Source organism: Lates calcarifer, linkage group LG21 (genome assembly GCF_001640805.2).
Source record: "Lates calcarifer isolate ASB-BC8 linkage group LG21, TLL_Latcal_v3, whole genome shotgun sequence".
Lineage (NCBI taxonomy): Eukaryota > Metazoa > Chordata > Actinopteri > Centropomidae > Lates > Lates calcarifer.
In genome coordinates this window covers 18,606,461-18,629,106 of record NC_066853.1, presented here as the reverse complement: position 1 = coordinate 18,629,106, position 22,646 = coordinate 18,606,461, and the positions used below count along the sequence as shown (strand labels likewise).

Genomic DNA, 22,646 nt, shown 5'->3' with positions numbered 1-22,646 from the left:
GTAGATATGCCATTACTGTGATGACTGAGAACTCAAGGATAAGAACTACTGAACTCAAAGTGGTTCTCTTGTACAATCACTTTCCCATCTACTGTACAGCTGGAAGAAGGTTACCTTAAAAAAGGTCATAGTGGAGCCGTCTCTCACAGCACCGTACTCGATTTTTGTTTGCTTGGCTAAGTCATCTGCGGAGTCGATTGGTGAGTCCATCCTCTCCACAGTGAGGAAGGCAGCCAAGTTGGCAGTGTATGAGGAGATTATTATCAGCGTAAAGAACCACCATATTCCACCAACTATCCTGGTAGAGAGGGCCTTAGGCATCAGTTCAGATCCTGTAAGATAATAACACAAGGTACGTTATGAATTCTACAAATACATATACCATGACCACATATACTACAAATAATAGCCATGACACTGACAAACTTTTTTTTTGTTTTTTTTCCCCCAGGCATACCACAAATATTATACTGTGATTCTAGGTTAGGATTGAAAGTGCTCCAAGGGAAACTTATGCCAGGTATGAAAATAACATAAAACACAATATAATTATAATAACAGTAAGTATACCTTGCTGCATAAGTGCTCCAACTCCAAACCAGACACTGTTTATTAGAGTGAAGTTGTTTTCAACCACATCAGAGTCTGGGTTGCAGGGATGAGGGTTGTACCACTCATACGGAGTGAACCTGAAGGTGAAGAATAAAACAGTCACAAAAAATAATGTTTAAAAATTGTGATTTGTTGAGAATAAGATAAGTTTAGGTCTGTTGCAACAACTTCTATTTAATCATTACTACCTGCATTTAACCTGTTTTCTAGCTATTTCTAATGACATAATGTAAAGTCATCTGACTTAATTAACTGACCAAGGAGACAGAAACATTACTGTGGTCTCTTAATGCAGCAGTATGCATTGGATCTATAGATCCTTGTTGAAACTAAAATTAATGGTTGACTATTAATAGTTCTAAATGACCTATATGGAGGAAATTGAAATGTTCAAACAAAGTAAAATTTTGCCTTTAAAAATATAAGTGTAACCAACTACAATAAACATATTCTTTAGTCCCATTTATCAACATTTGCTTTACACTTTTCATACATAGAGACATAGTTACAGCATATATACTCATCCTAAACCACGCAATACCATTTAATTTATTGCCACTGATTTTTTTTTGCTGCCAAGTGGTCTGTTTAGTAAAAAAATAAATTTAGCAAATCATTTATCACTTGTGAGCCAAATCAAATTGGTTCACCTTTTTTCCCGTGTAGCAGTTTACCTGGCAATGACAAACAGCACACAGCTGACACCGAGACATGCCAGCAACACATACATCCAGATATCAGGAGAGAGCGGGTTGAGGAACGAGAACACTCCCGGATTGGTGCCATTGGGTTTGTGGTAAAGGATGCTGATCCCCAGTGTCATGAAGGGCTTGGAGAAATCTATCACCTTTTCCCTCACGTATGTAATAGTGAGAGGGGCCACGGCAAGGTCAGCCACCTGGTTACAGAACAAAACCACAGTCAGATGATAGTGTTGATCACCTAAATGCCTTTTCTCTTACGGTCAGATTGATAGATCAATACTCACGTGATCAATGAGTTCTCGCACCATGCCATTCCACTCCCCCTTGTCATTCTGAGCTCCATATTTGCCATCTGACACCAGCTTTACCTCATAGGAGAAGCCCAAAATGTTGGAGAGCTCTTTGAGCAGGTCGAGGCAGTAGCCCTCAAAACGGTCATTTCCATACAGCGGCTTATCAGATTTCTTATACATGACGTAAGGATTTTCCTAGAAAAAGACACAGTACAGACTTCATTAGTTTTATCAAGACATGCCTGATCAAATACTGCCAGATAATGACTTTACTTTTATTCATACCAGAATAGTAGTGACAATAAGGGTTCTGTTGGCCATTGAGTCGGTCACATTTGTGGATGAATCCTTGTTGTTTTCTGTTAAATTAAGGCCTGTTTGGGAGTTCCACACGCCAATCTGTAAAGAATAAAACATCCAAATAACCACACTGACTGAACATCAAAGATCCCGAGCTGCCCAAGTCACCTTCACATAATCAAGGTAAATAATGAATAGAAGGGAAACAAGTAGTAGGAGTCAGAAAATACAACTGAAGAACAAACACATGAGGGCAGGGGAGGGAAAAGAAGAAAGGAGTGCAAAACACGGTATCTTATATAAAACTTTGTCTTGTCCACTACAGAAATGTTGAACATTTCTTCCCACCAGAACCTAAAATGTATTTATTATGAAAATGGGAGACGTCACAGAGTGCATCAGGTAGAGTAAATTAGTGTCAATATTCCTTTAGACTGCCAGAGCAGCTTAAGTACAGACCTTTTTCCACACTTTATTCAGGCGGTTGTTGCCTGCGATTGTCTTGCAGAAATAATAAAGAGAAAGCATTTTAATCACAGAGCCCTGAACATAGAAGAAAAGTGCAACAATAGTGATGAGTTTTGGCTTTAAGGTAAAATAACTCATCTGGTTAAAACTCTAATTTTGTTTTAAACTCAATATTTATTTCCAACTGTGTTAAATCATGAGTTTAATTTAAATAATCTTTAACCAAACCAGACCAAACTTTTGAGCTTAAAATGACAACTACTAAATATCTGCAAATGTGATGTGTCAAAACAGTTCAAAAAGTTCCCTTTTTGAGGCATAATTAGGACACCAGATTTTGAGATCTCTGTGTCTTTCAGTGAATTGTACTATATAATGTTTTACAGAAAAGCCATCTTTCTGAATCTTTAGGAAAAAAAAAACAAGGTTACAGTGAATAGTAGTGACCTTGTTTGTCTCTGTTTTTCCTACCCTGTTCAGTTCTGCTTGCTTGAATGTCTACAATAACAGCCTGCACTGACAGTATAGACACGGGTCAGATAGTTCACCTTCTCCAAGCCATCCTCCTTGAGGCTGATGACATCTAAATCAAATTCTTTCCGCAGGCCGTCTGTCTTGTTTATAATTATTTGTCCCGTCAAGCCGTTCCATTGTGCCTGTGGTGAAGAGGGCAGAAAACAAACAAAAAAAAAAAAACAATGAATCCCTCAGTTCTTATTGTCATATACACAAATGCAAAGTCAGGCAGAAGCCTGGAAATATGAAAACAATTCTTAAAAAATGAATAATTGATAAGCCCTCCATTAAGCGAGGAACATTGACAAAGGCTTACTGCATCTTAATGGACATTTTTGCATTGGCTGGATCCTCAACGGAAATATTAAGTGTCTCTGAGTATATAACATGGTGGACGGTGATGTAAATAGAACAGGCAGGCATAGCCTCGACTGAGTGGAGAGCAGCGGGTGGGCAGCAGAGCTCAGAAATATTTGAATGCAGTTGATAATGAAGTGAGCTCAGATGAATAACAGTCAGGTTAAATCTTTATCAGAGAGGGCCCTAGAAAAATGAGCTGCATCTCAATTCTGCACTGACAAAGAAAGCTGAGAGGCCAGTTTCTTTATGAGAACAGAATCAATACACCTACTGTAAATTTGCCTACATTCAGCCCATGACATTTCATAATTTCAGATTTTTTGGCTGAGAATCAAAGTGTATGAAGTTATGATTAAAGGGGCAACTCACCCCCATATACATGTGGAAAGGGTAGATCCAAGTCTTAAAACTCTTTCCTATTTCACTGTTACATTACATCTAAATATTTTTTTTTCCTTCTCCACGCACCATGGAGAAGGCAAAGTTGTGCCAGAATTCCCTACTCTGCTTCTACATGACATTCACAGGAGACATAATCTAATCACACACTGATGAAGAGACTTCAGCTGTGTAAACAAAAGCATGCTGCTGCTCCCTAGTTTACATATTATTACTGAAAAATTGGGTTACTTATGATAATCCATGCAACTTGTGAACAGTTTATTCCTTCAGCACAAACATAGGACAGTTGGAGTGGATGGTGTCCCTTGGAAGTAAGTAGTTCTCAGTGAAACCTGCTGATTATTGTGAGTAACTGTCATAGTTATGAACTGTTATGTTTGAAAAGGGACATAGGTGTTGGGTCTTTCACTGAAAATAATAGCCAAATACATTTGGGAAATAAAGCATGGTATACAAGAGAGGAGCTGTGTGACTGAGCTGTGTTTATTTTTCAAGGCTTTGTATTGAAGCTCACACCAGCGTACCTCGCTTTGTGTGGTGTGCTCGCAGAAGTAGAAATTATTGGGGGCACTGTGAGCGATGCAAACCAAATGCCACTGAGCACATGGTACTGGCAGAAGTTCCAAACCGCCAAAACTCTCTGAATGAGTAAATGGATTTTGAGGTAAGAGGGAAAGGTTTTATTGGGTATTTTTGGGCAAACTCTTCCTCGCCACAACGATTGATCATAATATAATCTAATCAATCTAATCATCTGGGGAACTAATTCAATGTCATGCTACACCATGTGTCTACAAAATACTCCAAATTCAATACACAATATTTCTTTTGTTAGAAATCAATTACAGGTATATTAAATTGTGCCAAACAACAGTGAGCCTTTGTATTTCATCATCATGTTCTTTCAGCCCCCAAACAGAGACTTACATCAATCAGTCACTCAGTTTATATCAGGGAAAGAGAATTCTATTCAGTCCAGTGGAACCAAAACAAATGCATCCTGAGCCATTAGTATGTGCAACATGCAGCAGACAAAACAACATTAAGAGTGAAATTCATCTAAATCCATTGTGCTATGATGCCGCACTGCTTCACAAATTTTACACCATGTTTCAAGTTAAATGAAGGTTAGTATTCCTCATTGCAACTCACATGCACAAACACAATATTCAAGTTTAAACCAGACATTAACAGGAGTTCAAGTTTCTAACAACAGTTCCTAATGCAAAGATCTTTTGCATCCATAGACAGTTTCAGGGTATCATTTGGTGAAGTTGCTCTTTGATTAGACTGCTTCACACACTGTCTTATTGCACACATCTGTGAGACCTGCTTGACCACTAAATCCAGATTTATTCCTGTCAACAAGTCTCTTTTTAAATCCTCACCAATCAAAACTGTCTAATGTGTTGGTGTCACTGTACATGTAGTGATGAAATGGATCCTCTCGGACTGGAGAATCCGGATGATATAAAGGATAAGAATGAGATTTCAACACAGCAGTGAAACCTCACTGAACATCCATGAAAACTGTGAACAATTAGAAAAACTCATTTCCTTTTTCCACTCCTCCTTCAAGCCTATGAGCCACCCTGACAAACAAACATGTTCTGCATCTGCACATTTTAGGAAAACAGTCAAGAACACAAAGGTGAACCTGATTTTCTTCAGCTGTGAGTTCTTCATGAACTTCTCTGCAAACTTAACCTTTATATTTTGTGACACAGCTTGATTCCTGCAGGGGAATTTATCTTTTTCCCTTCCCTCCCCCACGAGAGCTAGAGTGCAGGCCGAGCTCCAGAGCAGCACCCCTGGATTCAATGTCTTCCTCAAGGGCACTTCAGATAACAAAGTTAGTTTACAGCTATGATTCGAAATACAGTCTTGAAGAACCATACCAGCTCTTTTTCATGTTTTTGTCCATTCTTGACTTGTGACTTACTTGCTAGTGATCCACCACAGTGAATATCATGTCTGTTTTGATTGTAGTCATAGTTACACAGTTACTGTGAGGTAATGCAATGCACATTTTTCAAATCAGGCATATCCTTTAGACACCACAAATAAACGTGAACATTTAAAAAAGGTTCAAAAAGTGTAAAGCAGAGACTTGCAATTCCTCCACTGCTTATATGATATGATCACTCTGACCTCTCCCTACAGAGCTCTCGGGAAACAAATCAGCGTTTTATCACTGAACTACGCTGCAATGCACAACTTTTATTATCTTTGATTTTGTGAGATGTTATCAAATCCAGGACAAAATGGGTCTCATGGGTAAGTTACCTAACCCTAATGCTAACACCTGGCAGGCTAATTCTCTTCTGCAGATATAGTAATACAACAGATAGAAACCATTTGTCATGGATTCTACCGGTTCCTAACATCAGTTTCAGTACTCCTGTTTGCCTGACACTATAACTTCACATCATTTCAAACCCTGCTATTCCATCATCCTCCAGCAGTTGTCCTCAGCTCATCCTAATGTTCCTCAGCCACCTGATCTCCATCTGCTCACACACCTGCGCCTCCTTTTCCATAATCAGCTCCTTCAGCATACATGTATGTACCAGGCACTTCCACCCAATTCCCCACCAGATTGTCTACTGAGCTTTGGCTAAGCTTCTACACTGATGAGTAACTAATTATATGGTAGGCTTTGGAAAATATTTGCTGGTAAAGTACATATGATTTTATGTAAAGGGGCTAAAACCCCAGCATGATCCCTTTAAATTAGTGCAGAGACAACAGCTTGAATGTGCTTGTGAGGATATAGGATCTTATATTTATTGAGCGTAAGACTGAGTAGGGAGCAATGTACTGTTAATCATCATTGGACAAGAAGCTCATATTTTATACTTTAGTGTGTGATCACAAGTCTAATTACAGACAATATCTGCTGAGACTGTAAAGTTCATTTACTCTCACTCTGCTCTCAGGGCTCTTTGACATTGCCTGTGTCCCTCAATATTCTGTCCCCACTCGCATTTGAAAAGCTCATTTGTCAAAGAAACATCTAATTAGAGAGTGCAATATAACAAGAGTACCTATTAAATTCTAATTAATATACCATCCAGAAGTAAGTATCTGGACAGTTACGTGTTTTTTTTTTCTTCAGGGTCTGTGCTTCAGCACACTCAATTTGAAATGAAGAGATATTAAAGTGCCAAGTCTGAGTTTTAATTTGAGTAGGTTTACATTAATATAGAAAGAACTGTGTGAGTGTTGTAGCCCTTTTAACACAAAGTACCCGAAGTTTAGGGATTCAAGAGTAATTGGACAGACACGCATGAAGCCAAATAAAATAACCATATTTAATATTTTGTAAAAGATCCTTGCATCTTTCTCTGTGATGCTCTCCCAGCCCTTCACTATAGCCACCTTCAGCTGTTGCTTGTTGTAGGGTCTCTCAATCAGATTTAGATCAGGTGATTGACAAGTTGGGAATATTCCACCTCTTCACCCTGAAAAGCCCTCTGGTTACTTGGGCCATAATAGGATCATTGTTCTGCTTAATGAGGCAATGTCATCCAGGGAGTTTTAAAGCATTTAGTTGAATCTGAACACACAGAATGCTCCTATACATCTCTGCATTCATTTTGTTTTAACGGTTCAAAAACCTTTGTCCTTTTTGTTTGTTTTTGCAAACTGCAACCTGGCCTTTCTGTTTTTGAGGTTTTGTGAAGAGTTTTGCATCTTGTGGCGAATCCTCTGAGGTTGTGGACATGATCATTGAAAAGGATGCATGTACACCTAAATCCTGGAGATTGGAGCATTCTTGACTTGCCTTGTAGCATTCCGTGGTCATCCGTAAGACCAGTGCTCCTAGGTCCACCAGGACATTTGCCACTTTCTAATTTTCCCTGGTGCACCTGCTTTCTTAGAATGTACCCAACTGCTGGCAAATCTAATCTCTCAATCTGAGCCATATGTGAGCTATTTTGTGCATGAACTGACACTGAAATGACACATAGCTGCTCAAGAAACATTTAGTAGCCAAGTGTCAAATTAATTTTTTAATGCTTTCAATTTGGACATTATGTGTTAAATGGAATATATGAAATTAAATATTGATGTGAACCCACCAAAATTAAAGCAGAAACTTGGCACTTTAATGGAGTATCCCTTATTTTACTTCAAATTCAATATGCTTCATCACAGAGCCTGAAGAACAAAAACTGAAAAAGTCTACTTCCAAATTTAAACTGTGATTGTTACCATGTTTTTCCACTGTCACTTTGCTTTCAAATGTGCTTCTGTCTTACTGTGCACTTGTTCCACCTGCTGTCAGATCAATAGTTCATGTAGAAATTATTTTTTTCCCCATTTTCAATAACCTTTTGCACCGTAAGATAAGGTATATAGAAAGCCATCATCAGTAGCCATTTGATAACTCTCTAAGTTAAAAGACCTCCAACATGGAACAGATGACGTCAGTCCCTCTCTCCTGAGAAAAATTATTTTGAATATGGTCGTCACAGATGTGTTCACCACATCTGATCTAACTCTATTGTTTCTGCTCCTGCACCCAAGGAAATGAAATAAAGGCAGCAGGCTGTGAAACGGATGGATGGATGGATGGATGGATGGAACAAGAGGGGTGGGTGTCACACATTCATAAACCTAACTCACGTCTTTGAGCATGTTCATGAAGCGTGATCCAAAGCGCCAGGGTTTGTGTCTGTGGCACTGAAGGGAGCTGACAGTGATCTGGGAGGCGCGTTGCGAGGCAGCAGCCACCATGTAGACGGCGTCGTACATCAGAGCTGCTTCGGTCTGAAAGAGAAAAACACGGCCGTCGTCATCCATCAGCAGGGATCACAAATCACACCTTATTGCACTTATCACATCAGGAGTATGGATGCACAAACGCTGTGCCATATGGTGTCTCAAAGCATATATAAAAAACACAGCACTACTTTTGCAGACTACATGAAGAGCAATCAATCAGCCAATCACAATCAGCCACAGTCAGCACAGTTTGGTGAGCAATTCTGTCCAAAGTACCTTTTTGATTGTACACACAATCAGAAAGCAACATGGTGGTTTGCTGCATGCCATATTCAAGTATGGGCGATCAGGGGCTGTGATTAAATTTTTGTAAAGGTCTTGTGTAGCTTCTTAAAATAGGTTATATGTTATACATTTACATTCAAAGTCTCTCAGTGGTTATGTCTGCATCTAGAAAATGGCCTTAATTGATATGAGAAGGTCAAGTTTATGTAAATAAAATGTAACATCTAAGTTCAATTTGAATTATTTCTACTTATTGTGAGAGAAAACCTGTGAACATTTAATGACTGTAATCAAATTGTCTGAACTGAACTGAATTGTCTGAACTTGCCATGCACACCTATTGTTCATGATACAAAATCAAATCAATGGGGAAAGAAAACAGTGTGGAAATCAGACTGGCTATTGTCAAACTGATTCTTTTCAGCCGCGGGCAACTTTTCTCGTCTGGTGAGCTTGTCAGCTGTTCATATATTTTCTGTTGTCTGGTTTTAAAGAGTATGGTCTAGACCTGCTCTATATGAAAAGTGCCTTGAGATGACTTTTGTTGTGATATGGCGCTATATAAATAAAATTGAATTGAAATTGAATTGAATTTTAAAGAGATTTAAACAACCTGTTGGTCATGTTGTTATAAGCACAGAAACGTCAGAGAGAATATTGTTAACATGACTGTCCCTGCTGAGAAACACCCCCCCACCCCTTGTAGTAGTTAGACATTAAACATGAGGAGTGAAGGGAATAGGAAGGAAAAAGCAAACTCACCGTCATCATCCCCTCCATCATTCCAGTCTCAGCTTTGGAGGGAGCCTGTAGTCGCTCCATGGCCCACCTCTCCACCACTGAGGCCACTTGAGGGCTATCTATGTTGAGCAGTCTGAACCCTGTCATGTTGACCCCACTGTAGCGGTATGGCTCCAGGTCAAGGGAAAACAGGTCCTACAGAGGAACAACATCAGTGCAGGATTAATGTGATTCTGCTTCAACAGACCCAAAAGAGGATGTGACTTATTCAGCAAGGGCAAAGGGACACTTGATTAAAACAGTGGAACAATGTACAGTATAATACTATGGAATTATGCCAAGGACACTGAAAACATCCAGCAATCTTATTATAAAACAAACCACAGATGCTTGTGTTCATCTGCATAATCTTTGCATAACAGAATCACTAGATGAACACACTCGTCTAAACTTACGTAGGATAAAAGGACACTTAATTAAGACAATGGAACAGTGTGTAATTACATGGCACCTTACCAGTGAACATATCCATCGGGTTTCAAACCTCAAGAGTTAGTGATTCTGTGCATATATGTTAAATAAAACAACCTTCATGTGTTCTTGAGAGAATAAGGTGATTTTCTTACCAGTGTGGTGAAGAAGAAGTGGTAATATTCAGTCATCATCCCCATGGACAAGATCTAAACAGGATAGGATAGGAGAGGAGGGAGTGGTTTAGAGTTTTCCACAGCCAGGAAAAATTGTCCCCCCCCCCCACCCTGTCGCCATTCAACCATGTTTATATTTATATCCTGGGACTCTTCATTTAATTTCATCCAAGTTGAATTAGCTCATTCTGTATTGTTTGAGTGGTTCGCATAAACAAGTATTTGAGTGAGTATATGCCACAATTAGCTCATGTCAGTGTGGTGTCCAATTAATCTTCTGCGCAGCTTTTGGTTCTAAATGTGTATGTCTGGCTCAGAAATAGGCTCTGCTTGGATTTGAAAATGAACATAGGATTTCTGGAGGGGATAGAATTCGACTAATCTTGCACATGAATATTAAACCAAAAGCAAGAGGAAATGCAAAAAAATAGCACAGGGCGTATTCTCCGCTGAAAAATTCAAACTGCTTTCTGTGTTAAAAGTAAACTCTGAGGTCAGTGGCCTCTGCTTGGGATAGACTACATGCTGGCAGATGTCTGTGATATCTACCTGCTTGAGAACATCAGCTGATGTCTGGTAAGAGCAGTCAAAGATGACATAGAACTCCTTCCCCTTCTTCATCTCTTTCAGCAGAGGACGGGCATCTTTACTACCTGTTGGCAGCTGACGGATCTTGATTTTAATGCTGTATCTGGATGGAGCTTTGATTAACTCTTGCAAACGAATCAGTCCTTTAAGCAAAAGAAAAGAGGACTATTATTAGACTCAGCAATCACAGATCTAACACAGCTTCTGTAGGTATTTACGTATGACATAACCCCATTATCCATGGTGTAGTTTGGGAAAAACTGTGTCATTAAAACAATCTGTTTTTGATTTGATTTTCAAAAATGCATCTGCTTCAGTGACTGCTTATGAATGTGCCAACTTCAATTATACATATTATACAATTTCAATTATACATACAGTTCTATATGTAGTCTAAATTATTTCGTTAACATCACCAAAATACATAACTCATGAGTTTTGGCTAGAGATACAAGTCAAGTTTCAGGAGTGATAATAATTATATGCAAACAAACAAATTACTTGACCAGAGAACAAAACGTAATTATTCCATAATAATTTTGGCAAGCTCCTCTCCGACTGCTTTGGTTTGGTCAATGGATTTTGAAATATTTTTTTGTCTGCTTGATTTAAAAAAAAAAAAAAATCTAGTGTTCAGTATCCTCTAGTGAGTACTGCAAGAAAGTATTACATTGGCAAACTGAACTGGAGAAAAAAAAAAAGATTATTTCAGTGTTTTGTGTCCAGTTCTTATTTTGAAAACCTTAACCGGAAATATCTTATGTTAACAATATCGTTGACTTTGACTTATTTGATTTAGTAGTTCCTCTGTGTGACCACTGGAGGGCAGTAAACACACCTGATAAACTATTTCTACAAAGACAGGACGCAAGGATTAAATGAAAAGTTGAGGAAGCCTAGCAACACTAGATTAATGTGCTAACTATACTTAATCATTTACACACTGGACTAACTTATTAGCATAGCATTAAGTTAGTCAACTAAATATTAACAACACCGAAAGATGTGGAGTTGTTGTCTAACCGTAGGAAACATTTCTGTCAGTTTGTTTTACTTCGGTTTTGTGACTTCATTTTGAAAATATTCAGTGTGCTGTCATGTACGCATTGACGCGAACTCCATAAATTTGCTTTGCAGTTCCTCAATGTAACCACTGGAGGGCGACAAACGTTAGCAGATTTTTAAACCCACAAAGCAAATTTCCCACTTGATTTTTATTATTTTGTAATGCACTGTATAGTTCCTGCCTATGCAGCCGTTTAACTACAGCACTATTTTTTTCTTCTAAACATCAAAATCTCATGTCATCCTCCTATGTAGGTAATGTCGCTATCATACGTGTTCACTGCCCTCTAGTGGTCACGGTGAAAATGTAAACTTTTAATTCGTGAAATTAGCGTCAATTAGACATGATAGTGTACCACAATTTCCGATCGACTTTCAAAATAAAAGTTCTTATTAAGCTGGTGGTGATCTGCATTTTGCAGGTATGTTGCACATGAAGCAGGTGTAACAGTCGTGTTTGTGATTGCCACGTGACTGTGGTGAGTTTGAAAGCCAAACATTTGCCAAGTTAACTCGACAATGTCAGCGCCAGACAACTCTTAACGGGCCAGTTAAAAAAAAGCCAGAGGAACATACGTCCCCGCAGCTCCATACTCAAAGCAATGGCGAGTGTTTTAATGCAACAATGATATTCAACAGCAGGATTATAAAAGTCCACCAGATTCTTGCTTCACCGCGTGACGAACAGTCAAACTGTGAGATAATAAATGACCACTCTGCCTGGACATTGCAGTCATCACGATTTATCGCAACTATAACCGGATAATCATGATGTATGCCTGTGGAGCCAAGTGAGAGGACATGATATGTGAGTTTGAAAACACGAGGTCAAAGAAGAATCTACTTCAAAGGTAAGAAACATGCTCCTTCCTTCCTCTGCTGTGTGATAGGGTTTGGAAACTGGATGTTTGTTTATTCTGGCAGGGATTACTGTTAGGTCTTATTGCACAGGTTGTGAGGCTTATAGAGATACTTCATATTGTTGATTTGTTTCCACATGACATTCTTTTCATAAACTGCAGTTCACTCATTGTCTCGTTGTGCTCTGGTGCTCATTGGTTGTGTGTGGTTTTCCCAGTCTCTTATATGTGTTTTAATGAATTGAGTTGCTGTTCAGGGTGTAGTTGTGGTGTGATGCAGCAGTCACTGATAGGCAAGGCTGTCTCATTGTAACATCACTGCAGCAGCTTGATGTTATGGGATGGTGGTCAGTACAGGTTTCTATGCAGTCATATGGCCTTGAGGCCTGAGGCAAGACAATGCGAGCTCATTGATCGAGGCACTTTTGAAATTCTATACAGAAGCATCAATATATATTGACAATAAGACATTAGGGAGACATTACACTTATCTAACATAGGCTTACAGTGAAGTAGTATTATTTAGCACGTGGTTTTATACAACTGCAGCTGAATTTGGCATTTCTTTGTTATGTGCTGTAAATCTATGGTGTAAACCATAGTGCTTTATGAGGAAACCCAGTAAGACTTCAGTATTCTTACAATACTCTGTAAATCTGTGAATTGACAGTATGGTTACATTTTTTCCCTGTAAACATGAGGTTTTAACTGGAGGTGCAAGAATGATTTTTTTATTCTTGAATACTCTAATCATTTAGCCCATTAAATATTTGTAGTGAGCATTGTGTGAACATTGTCAGACTGTTAACTTCTTATAATTCTGAAAATCTCTTAAACATTGGTTTGCACAGAGGGTTTGAATGGGGACATTTCTTGTAGAGCATTTCCATCTGTAAATAGTTTGAACCTCTTTTCAGACTAGCCCCTGTTTCCCCTAGTATCGGCTTAACAATGTGTTGTCAGTGTTTCCCATACTGGGATATCCTCCCATCATCTGTCCCTCCGAAATCTTTTTCTGGCCATAGAATTATAAATTAGTATTGTACAGCAGGATTTCAGCACCTTGTCATGTAACTCTATGTAAAACAATGATTGAGGATAGTCTTTTCTGTCCCATGAGAGAGGTGTCTTATATGATTTATATATTATGGTCATATATACTGTACATAAATATGCATACTCCTACATGTATTCCCATATATGCTTGCAAGCACCCGCATATATTCACACATCTGTACATAGTGGTACATAGGTTTTTGTTGGCTGCCTGTGTTTCCTTATTGATCGACATAAATAATGTACGTGCAGGTAATTTGATCCTAACACCAACACACACTTTCACACCACTTTGGAATATGTAACACACACAAGCACACTCAGCCAATTTCAAATGTTTACGTCGACCCTCAAAGATGGAGTGAACAAAATAGTACAACTAATGTAGTCCAACAACAGCACAAACTACAGCCTCAATAGCTACAATACAATAAATGACTCTAAAACCCTTTCTACAAAAACTGGACAGTATAACCCTGGTAGATTTTATTGTAGACCTGTTGTATTACTGCATTAGTTAAAATTAGGAGTACCTAATAAACTGGGAATTGAAGCCATACGCACATACAAACATGCCAACTTGTCACCACATTTAAGACATTTAGTCACGTGGCTATGTTTGATAGAATTTGACATTAAAGTGGATGTCCTTCATGCTATGTTTAATTACAGATGACATATGCTACTGATTTCTGCTGTGTTGATAACTGAATTTTCCTCTGGGATTAACACCATATGTCTCCTGTCGTCAAATCTCATCTTCACTCACCAGTTGCATCCTCGTAGACCACAGTTACCGTCTTCCACTTGTAGAACTGCACTATGTCCAACACAGCTCTGCTTATGGAGGCGTATTCAGGGTAGAGGTTAATGTAGAAGCTATCTTTGTTGTCCACTGAAGGATGTTTCCAGCGTGTCTGGATGTGAGGGACTTCCAGGGCATTACAAATAGACTGGACCGCGCTGACAGATGAGCTGTGAGAGGGGCCAAATACGGCCCCAACACCCAGTGCCAACTGGTCGCAGGCTGCAGTAATGAAACAGAAAGTGGAGAGAGAAAATAACAAATGACAAACAGGAGAGACACTCGAGTCAACAACAATCTCTTTTATTGATTCTTCAACAGAAAAGGCTTTCACAATTAATGAGACCATTCCTTACCTCTTCTTGAGGCCTCGAAACTGTCAAACAGGTTTATTCTCTGGATGTCGTAGGTCAATGTGGTGTTTGGCATTAAGGTCCGGTTCCTGTTTATGTTGGTTACAGCAAATTTAAAGGCCAGTTCTTCAACACTAATGGGCTCATTTTCAAGTGTCTCGAAGATGCCCCCTGTAGGAGGAGAAGAAACAGGGGTGGTACGAGCGTTAGCATCATTATATCACACTGTGGTAGTAACAGAAAAGTTACTGATCGAATGACTTCAAACAACATAGTCATTTACCTTCAATACTTTTAAAGTTTGAAGGTCAACACAGCTGAATTCTTAAAGTTGCGTAACGTGGCCCAATTTTCTATGTACCCTCTATCACATAATGCTGCTAAACCTGGTTGAGATGACAAGATTTAATCTCATTCAGGGAAAGACTTGACCTTTGCTGACTTCACCCTATTTCCATGGCCTAAATTTCATGAGATGACACAATAGCTTTTATAAAAGTGTGGGATGATTGGGTTAGGAAAACATGTTACACATTCAGTTCATTAGAGGCCAGCTCCACAGCTAATATGTCCAGAGAGATGGCCTATACAGTAATACATTATCATGACAGGCATTTAAAAGCATCATTTTCCTTCCCTTTCATGTCAAAGCAGTAATTCACTCCAGCTCAACAGATAAGCAGCTGTATTGATTCACCTCATATTTGCAATCTCTTTCACTTTGCTGCTCTAGACTTTGATGAAATCATACTTAAATATGTGCCCAGCCCATGATTTATACTATCACAAAGACAAGTCCCCAAAACACAATGTAATTTACTATAAAGAGGTTAAGGGCTAAGTGTTTCTGCTCAGACTGCCAAAACACTCTGGCTATCAAAGACTGTCTTGCAATAAAATAGGTACTGTAATGCTTTACTCTCCTAAACATAAACCCACCTACTCTTTTCTCTGTAGCTGTTTTAGTTACCATCTTTGTGCTCTTTAGTGTTAACTCTTATCTGATCGTATAAATGAATTCATTTGACCAAAGTGACATTTGCCGGTTATTCTGTACCAATCCAACTTTGCTTCACTCGTGTGAACTACCACATTTAAAAATTGCAGCACCATAAAGACCCATAAAAACCACAATGAAAACGCAAAGCCACATTAACCTCTGAAGTGCCACTGTTTATAGAGAAGCTGCCTCATTGTCCCTTAATATTGCACTGAAAGAGGGGAGAGACTCTAAATAATGCAGCAGTAGATTAACATAAACCAGGGTTTTCATGTCATAACTATATTGTAAAACTAAGCATAATTTTTCATTTACTAAAACATACTTAATCATCAGCCGTGCAAAAGGGATTTCTGCAGCATGTCAGTTTCTCCAGTAATTATTTAAAGTACCAACAAGCACCTGAAAGTAGCTAATGGAGTGCTTTTTATAACCGAACCAATTTTACATGGCATTTTGTAAACTTTATTCTCTTTTTTTGTGTTAACATTTAGGGCTGCATTTAATAATCCTTTTTCACAATCCATTCACTGTTTAATATTTTTTTTATTAATTTATCCATCATCTAGTTTTTAAAATGCAGATGACAGTTTTCCACAGCACAAGACAAAATCTCCAGAGGACTTAACACTTAGATTACAGTGAGGTTTAACAGTTAATCAGTTATCAAACTAATATTTCTTTTTCCTGATTGACTAATCATTTAATCTACCAAAAATTTTAGCTATGCTTGACTATCAAATATCAGAGTAACTGAAAACACATCAAATGGTAATCTGAAGTATTAAACATAACATACAGTAGTAAGTATTATAAGCCATCATGTAACACTAAAATTGTCTGCTGCCAGTCTGACAGCACTAATATACATTTCCCCCCACGTAGGACGAGGTGATCAACACTGACCCATGCTTTCAAAACAAGCTGAGACCACCACTGTTCAATTCAATTTTAATTCAAGATAGGTTTTTCTTTTAAAATACAATCACTTTTCAGCTGGCTGTGTGTGCCAGGGCCACGGGTGGGGGGGGCGGGGTCGTTTCAGAGAGTTGAGAAGATCATTCTGAAAACCATCCAACTCTTAATCCACCGCACTGCTCCAGAAAGATGACAGGTCTGGCATGCCACTGCTGGCAATATGGCCATATATTACTCCAGCCAGGCACGAGCACTACATACAGTGTTACATTTCCGTTACATAAAGCACAGCATGAAAAACATTAGGATTAAGGCCAGAAAAAACGCTGGATTGTCACCACCTGCATATAGGGCGGACAGACTCTATTATCCCCACTAAAAATGCCCCTGCACGTCGATTTCACCCAAGCCTTTCAAATGTAAATCATTTAAAACATCTGGGCCTTCAGTGATAGGATTTCTGAACTAATACATTCAGGGTTAAACATTTATTCTCACTACATTGACATTCACAAGTGCAGACACAGCTCTTAACAGTTGGGGTAAGCCACTTTCTTCCTCCTAAAGCAAATGTTTCATAAACTGTTTTCAAGTGTGACACATTTACATTCACAGAAGGTACTTTAAAAGCTCTGCCATTTACAGAATTATTAATCAATAGCTACATTAACCATGAACACAAGTCATAAAGATACCATTTTGATGTTGCGATAGTTTGCAAATTACCTCACTTCAACACTGAGGCTACAGATGGCAATAGGTCATTGCACTCTCCAACAGTCTTTGAAGAATTGCCTGTGAAATTGTGATTGATTTGGAAGGAGAAAAGGCCTTTAAAAAGACCCCTTGAGACCTTGATTGTGAATGACCTTTTTCTTTGGTGTAGCATAGCCTCAAACCCCAAACTGAGAGAGCTTTGTCTGGACTCCCTGGTCACTAAAAGCATGCTTGAAAGTGCCAATCCTAATTATGGTTACCAAGCCTCAGTGAGCAGCTGCTGGGACCTGTTAAACTCCTTAATTCTATCCACTGGAATATGAAATTCTCAGGCAAAAATACAATAACCCTCTCCCATATTTGCCAAGCAAATATATTCCATTGTAGCATCTTTGATGTGACTTTTTTTTTCTTTCAAGGTCTTTTTTTATGTCAAAGGGGAAGTAAACTCGAGTTTTAACTGGCCGGTCTTGATTGTTACTTGCTTTAAATGCAGAGGCTGCAGCAAATGTCACAGGCCTTATTAAGGATTCAACATCAAAATAATCCAAGTGGCAGCATCAAAGCATCATTTCCAATCAGTGATTTTGTTTTTCTCATGCTTTAACAAGGCTGTGAAAATACATGGTCCAGTTTGTGCGAGAGGCAAAAATAGCTGCTGCTATTTAGATTTTCTGATTTACATTTTTTGTAGTTGCCCTCTAATCACATGCATAATCACCAGAAGCCATTCTAATGCAAGTGCTCAAAATGTAGCCAAATGTACTGGTTGAATCTGTAATGTGAGGCTCTATACTGCTCCCAACAATAACGTAATATAATCTTATAAATTCAGCCTTTATCAGTAGCCTTTAATTGTATATTGACATAACACTACAGCCCAGTCTGCCTAATTTACTGACTCTTCCATCGAGAAATGAATCTAACCTCATTACTAATCCTACAATTGGTCTATTAAGCTTATGTCATAAATAAATACAGACACAATAACAGCTGTTGGACTGTGTCAACATCCACTCACATCTCGGTATGAGCATGGTGTAGAAACAGACATGTATTTGTTAAAGCTTTTACATTTGAAATTAACCGTACAAACTATTAACACACAGAACTTTTATTGTTGGCAAAAGACAAATATAATATCTATTTTATTGCACAGTTCATTTATTCATTTCCTGTTTGAATCTTGCTGCAAAGGCACATCTCACAGTGAAAGAAAACACATTTATCTCTCCTCTCATTTCCACTTGAGATAAGATCTTAAATTTCTGTTTAAAGTATAATGAGTTTCTTGATTTCCAGAGAGCAACCCGTGGGATTCGGTGTGACGGCTGTTTGTCTGCATTTCAGCTTGAAGAGCGCTGGTCCAAGCAATCAGCTTTGGTCCACCTCAGCAAAACTCGACTGGAAAATATTCAAACTGTTTAAAGTAGCTGTGCTCTTTGTTAAAATGTCTTTGGATGACACGCATCATTAATATACCTGAGGTGGTTGGTGCACCCTCCCCGGCAATGACTGATCCATCTGTTAGCATGGTTACTGTGCAACAGAGAACTAGGCTCAACTATATTGACTGTTAATATCACACCCATGACCGCCATCAACCACCTAGACATCTGGAGTTGAAGCAGCAACAGTGCTCCACCTCATTTTTAGAAAACTAGTTTCAAATGAGCTAATATGTTAATGTGGTTGAAAAGTGAGGCAGGAAATCATAGTCTTATCTCAACAAGCATTTTCAATTAAAAGACCTCATAAATCACATATCACTGGGAAAATAATTAAGTTTGTCTCTACCCCAGGCTTCAACAATTATAGTCCAATGAGACTAAGTCAACATTGATGTCCACAGCAGTATTTAATGATTTCCTCTGCCTTTCAGGCAGACATTTTTTTAAGTTGAACAAACAATCCCTGAATATGCTCCAGTACCTGGAAATTAACCAGCTTTGATCAGGGCTTAATACAATATTTCATCTCCATCTCTTTGCCTGCTGGATCCAAACAGACACTAATGTTCAAGGTCATAACATCATCAGTGCTACAGATTGGAGCCCAGCTGATACCAGCATCAATATTTGAGTTTGAAGAATCCAATTTATAAGCCTATATTCATTATTTTTACATAAATGTATATATGCAGATCACTTAAATTTGGCAATTCAAGTGTTGTGACCAAAATATGTCTTTAAAGGGACATTTTACAGTTAAAATTCTGTGCCTTTTGGTTGACAAACTACAATATGTGGTGGTGACACATACCTTTGGCATTTCTGTACTGCAATTTCTGGTTACTTATTGACCACCATACACACTATTAAAGTATATTAAAATTACTGCCCTAGCTCCACTTCAGATGAAGTCTCAGAGCAAAATATAAATCTGGAGTAAGGCGGCGCTGGTGTGAAAACAAAGAAAACAAAAACAGTGTTTAAGTTTTGGACAGATTTGAACCATAATGTCTTATTTCAGGCACATGTCCCCACCCTAATATTGAGGTCATGCAAATCTATAAATAACACGTCACATCTTATACATGATCAGTAATTTGTGAGGTATTGTAATAGTACAATATGATTAGGATTTATCATAAATAACCAGCTATCTTTGATGAAGAAATCAATCCTGTATGGCTTTTGTGTCAGAACACTGTGCCGCCCCCCCCCCGAACACACCTTTCTGAACACAAGCCTTGCTGTCACTTTTTGAGTGTAATTCCAAAAATGGGTCAGGGGGATCATGGCTCAGTGCATATTCTGCATTTCTGCATTTCACAGAGCATGACAAACCAACATTGTAAACAGGATCCGTTTTCGATAGTGATGCAGATAAAATACAGAATAAGCATCTCACCCTTTGAGTTGCAGATGACAAGTGGGTCAATGCACTCACTCAATAGGCTATTAGCAAGCAGATGAACAAATGGACAGGAAAGTTAGAGCTGCCTGGGATAATTTATACTTCAGTAATAACAAGTTCAAACTTAAAGCTGCAGGTAAAACTGTGAAGTTAGAGCAGAAATCACAGATAAGCTTTTCTTGTGAGCCACTTAATTGTGCATTGTAAATACCCAAGAATACAATCATGCATATTCAGTCCTCAAAAGTATAATAAAAAATAGCCTGTATGTTAAAGGCCAGACTCTTCTGCAAAGAAAACCTCTTTTTTCAGTGTTTTTTTTAATCACAGCTTTAATGCAATTTATAAAGAAAGGATAAATGAAAGCTCTTGCTATAGTTACCATTAATTACTTTCCAATATAATTTTCAGGATCACTGAGCTTCCATCTCATCTTTAATAGGCCAGACAATGCTGTGGGGTGATGCATGCTAGGAGGTCACAAAAACAAAAGCTTCTGCTCGTGCTGCAAGCAAATTCTGATAAACCCTTAGGCTATTCTTTTTATAGACTTCTGTTACCCCCTTTCAATGCAGAGAAGAAGAAAACTAAGGTTCAGGTAGCTGGATAAATTGTTTTTAATCCGGAAACCCAAAGAAATAGGATAATATTAAGAAACCAAACTTTAGATCCTGGTTCTAATCTGTGATTTTTGTGACTCTGCAATTATCACATGAAGGGGAGTCTTTTAAAGCAGAGGAACACAATGACGTAGTGTTTTGCTTTCTCCCCTCTCCCCATCTTGGGCCAGTTCCCAGTGAGACCCCCCACCCCAACAACACCACCAGCACCACTCCAACCTGGGTCCATGCCAGACTGTGAATGAATAAGGAGGTCCTAACCAGTCTACTATCTTCGTTTGATGTGGAGCACTGAGGTTTCTCTGTTTATAGGATAGCTGCTTGCGACCCACCGCCAAAACATTTAGACTGAAAGAATAATAAATCTGTATCAATACACCTGGAAAATTCACTTCGTTTCAAAAGGCGTTGGACTATTTGACGGGGAGATTTATTACATCAAATATATCTCACTGGCTGATAGTAGCTAATCACACCTTTCATATCAGATTTGTGAATTCTTCAGTAAACAGATCACCAACAGATTTCACCAGTACATAAAGCTTGCAAGCAAGAGGAAGCAGGAATTTAGTATATTTAGGATATAGAGTGGAGGACAGGCACAAGCTGCTGCTTCTGTGCTCTCCCCAGTGATGAGATTTGGTCGCTGCCTAAGTACCATATTTGGGGAAGAGACTTTCTGCATAAAGAAGATTAGTGTTAGTTGTTTAAGGGCTTGGGGGAGAAGATTTACCATTATTACCAACCCTAGTGAAAAGAGTGAAAGCCGAACACAATCTGATGCCAACACTTGCCAAGACAGAGAAATGTTAATTGAACCAAGCCTCACACCATATGGGAGAGATTATGATGTGTGCGGGTCATGAAGAGAATGACAAAGATTAGATGGCCTTGGAGAGTGATAGATGATTGAGAGAGAGATTAACAATATAGAGCACAGATCGGGACTGGTAGAACGGGGGTGGTGGCACCAACCTATTAGCCTTTTTAAAGTTATGCAATGCCACAAGTCTGATTGTTTAAGTCTTTAGAAGTAGAGCAAATTTGGAAAAAAAAAAAAAAAAAAAAAAATACAGTTGCCCTGGGCATTGAGCAGAGCAGAGAGTCCTAAGGCCTAAATTAGAGAAGTCATTTTTGTGATGCAATCTTGTAACCCATGAGAGGAATTGTGGATAACCAACGGGAGAGGAGCAGAGAGCATTGATTTGCTAGCATGATACACCGGCTCATTGTTACAAAGTTACATCAGAAATCAAAGGGGTATAGTCGCAGCAAGAGTTCTGTTTGTCTAATTACAAGTGCAGAGTGAAGCTGAAAGCAGAGTTCTTGTCAATTCTCAAAGGCTTAACAGACAACTTTAGACTCTGATCCACATTCACAGATGGCAGTGGCTATCAGCATACATATGCATCAAGTGTAAATAACCTTTCAATTTGTTAGGTTGAGGAGAGGCCCTCTCTTCATTCTTTAACTCTGTATCCATTTCACGTTCGTCTGTGCCAAAGACATCATCATGCCCAATAGTACATGCTTGCAGATGCAGCAGCAGGCCAACTTAATCACTCATCTGCCGCTGACCTGTGCTGTCAACATGGAGGAACAGAGAGAGAGAGACAGAGACTGGCATTGGCCAACCAAACCGGATTAACATGATTTTGATGAAAACAGAGTTGTTTCTTGTGGACAACCAGCACTCTGTCCTCTGTACCTCCTTTATGAAAAAAGAAAAATAATCCCATAATGAGA

At 38.7% G+C, this 22,646-nt stretch overlaps 1 protein-coding gene across 2 annotated transcripts in view; it reads right to left on the bottom strand.

Annotated features, from left to right (window-relative positions):
- The window catches only part of LOC108876063 (glutamate receptor ionotropic, kainate 1), a 30,622-nt gene that overhangs the window by 6,561 nt on the left and 1,415 nt on the right, over positions 1-22,646 (bottom strand). Inside the window, exons 2-14 of one of the 2 annotated variants that reach the window (XM_018665359.2) lie at positions 14,790-14,957; positions 14,398-14,655; positions 10,609-10,790; positions 10,039-10,092; positions 9,434-9,607; positions 8,288-8,431; positions 2,926-3,033; positions 2,369-2,410; positions 1,895-2,008; positions 1,601-1,804; positions 1,287-1,510; positions 571-689; positions 115-332 (exon numbers count right to left, since the gene is read on the bottom strand). In XM_018665359.2, the coding sequence (XP_018520875.1) occupies positions 115-332; positions 571-689; positions 1,287-1,510; positions 1,601-1,804; positions 1,895-2,008; positions 2,369-2,410; positions 2,926-3,033; positions 8,288-8,431; positions 9,434-9,607; positions 10,039-10,092; positions 10,609-10,790; positions 14,398-14,655; positions 14,790-14,957 (2,009 nt within the window). The remainder of the gene's footprint in view (positions 1-114; positions 333-570; positions 690-1,286; positions 1,511-1,600; positions 1,805-1,894; positions 2,009-2,368; positions 2,411-2,925; positions 3,034-8,287; positions 8,432-9,433; positions 9,608-10,038; positions 10,093-10,608; positions 10,791-14,397; positions 14,656-14,789; positions 14,958-22,646) is intronic. The other variant, XM_018665360.2, reaches the window with a different exon arrangement.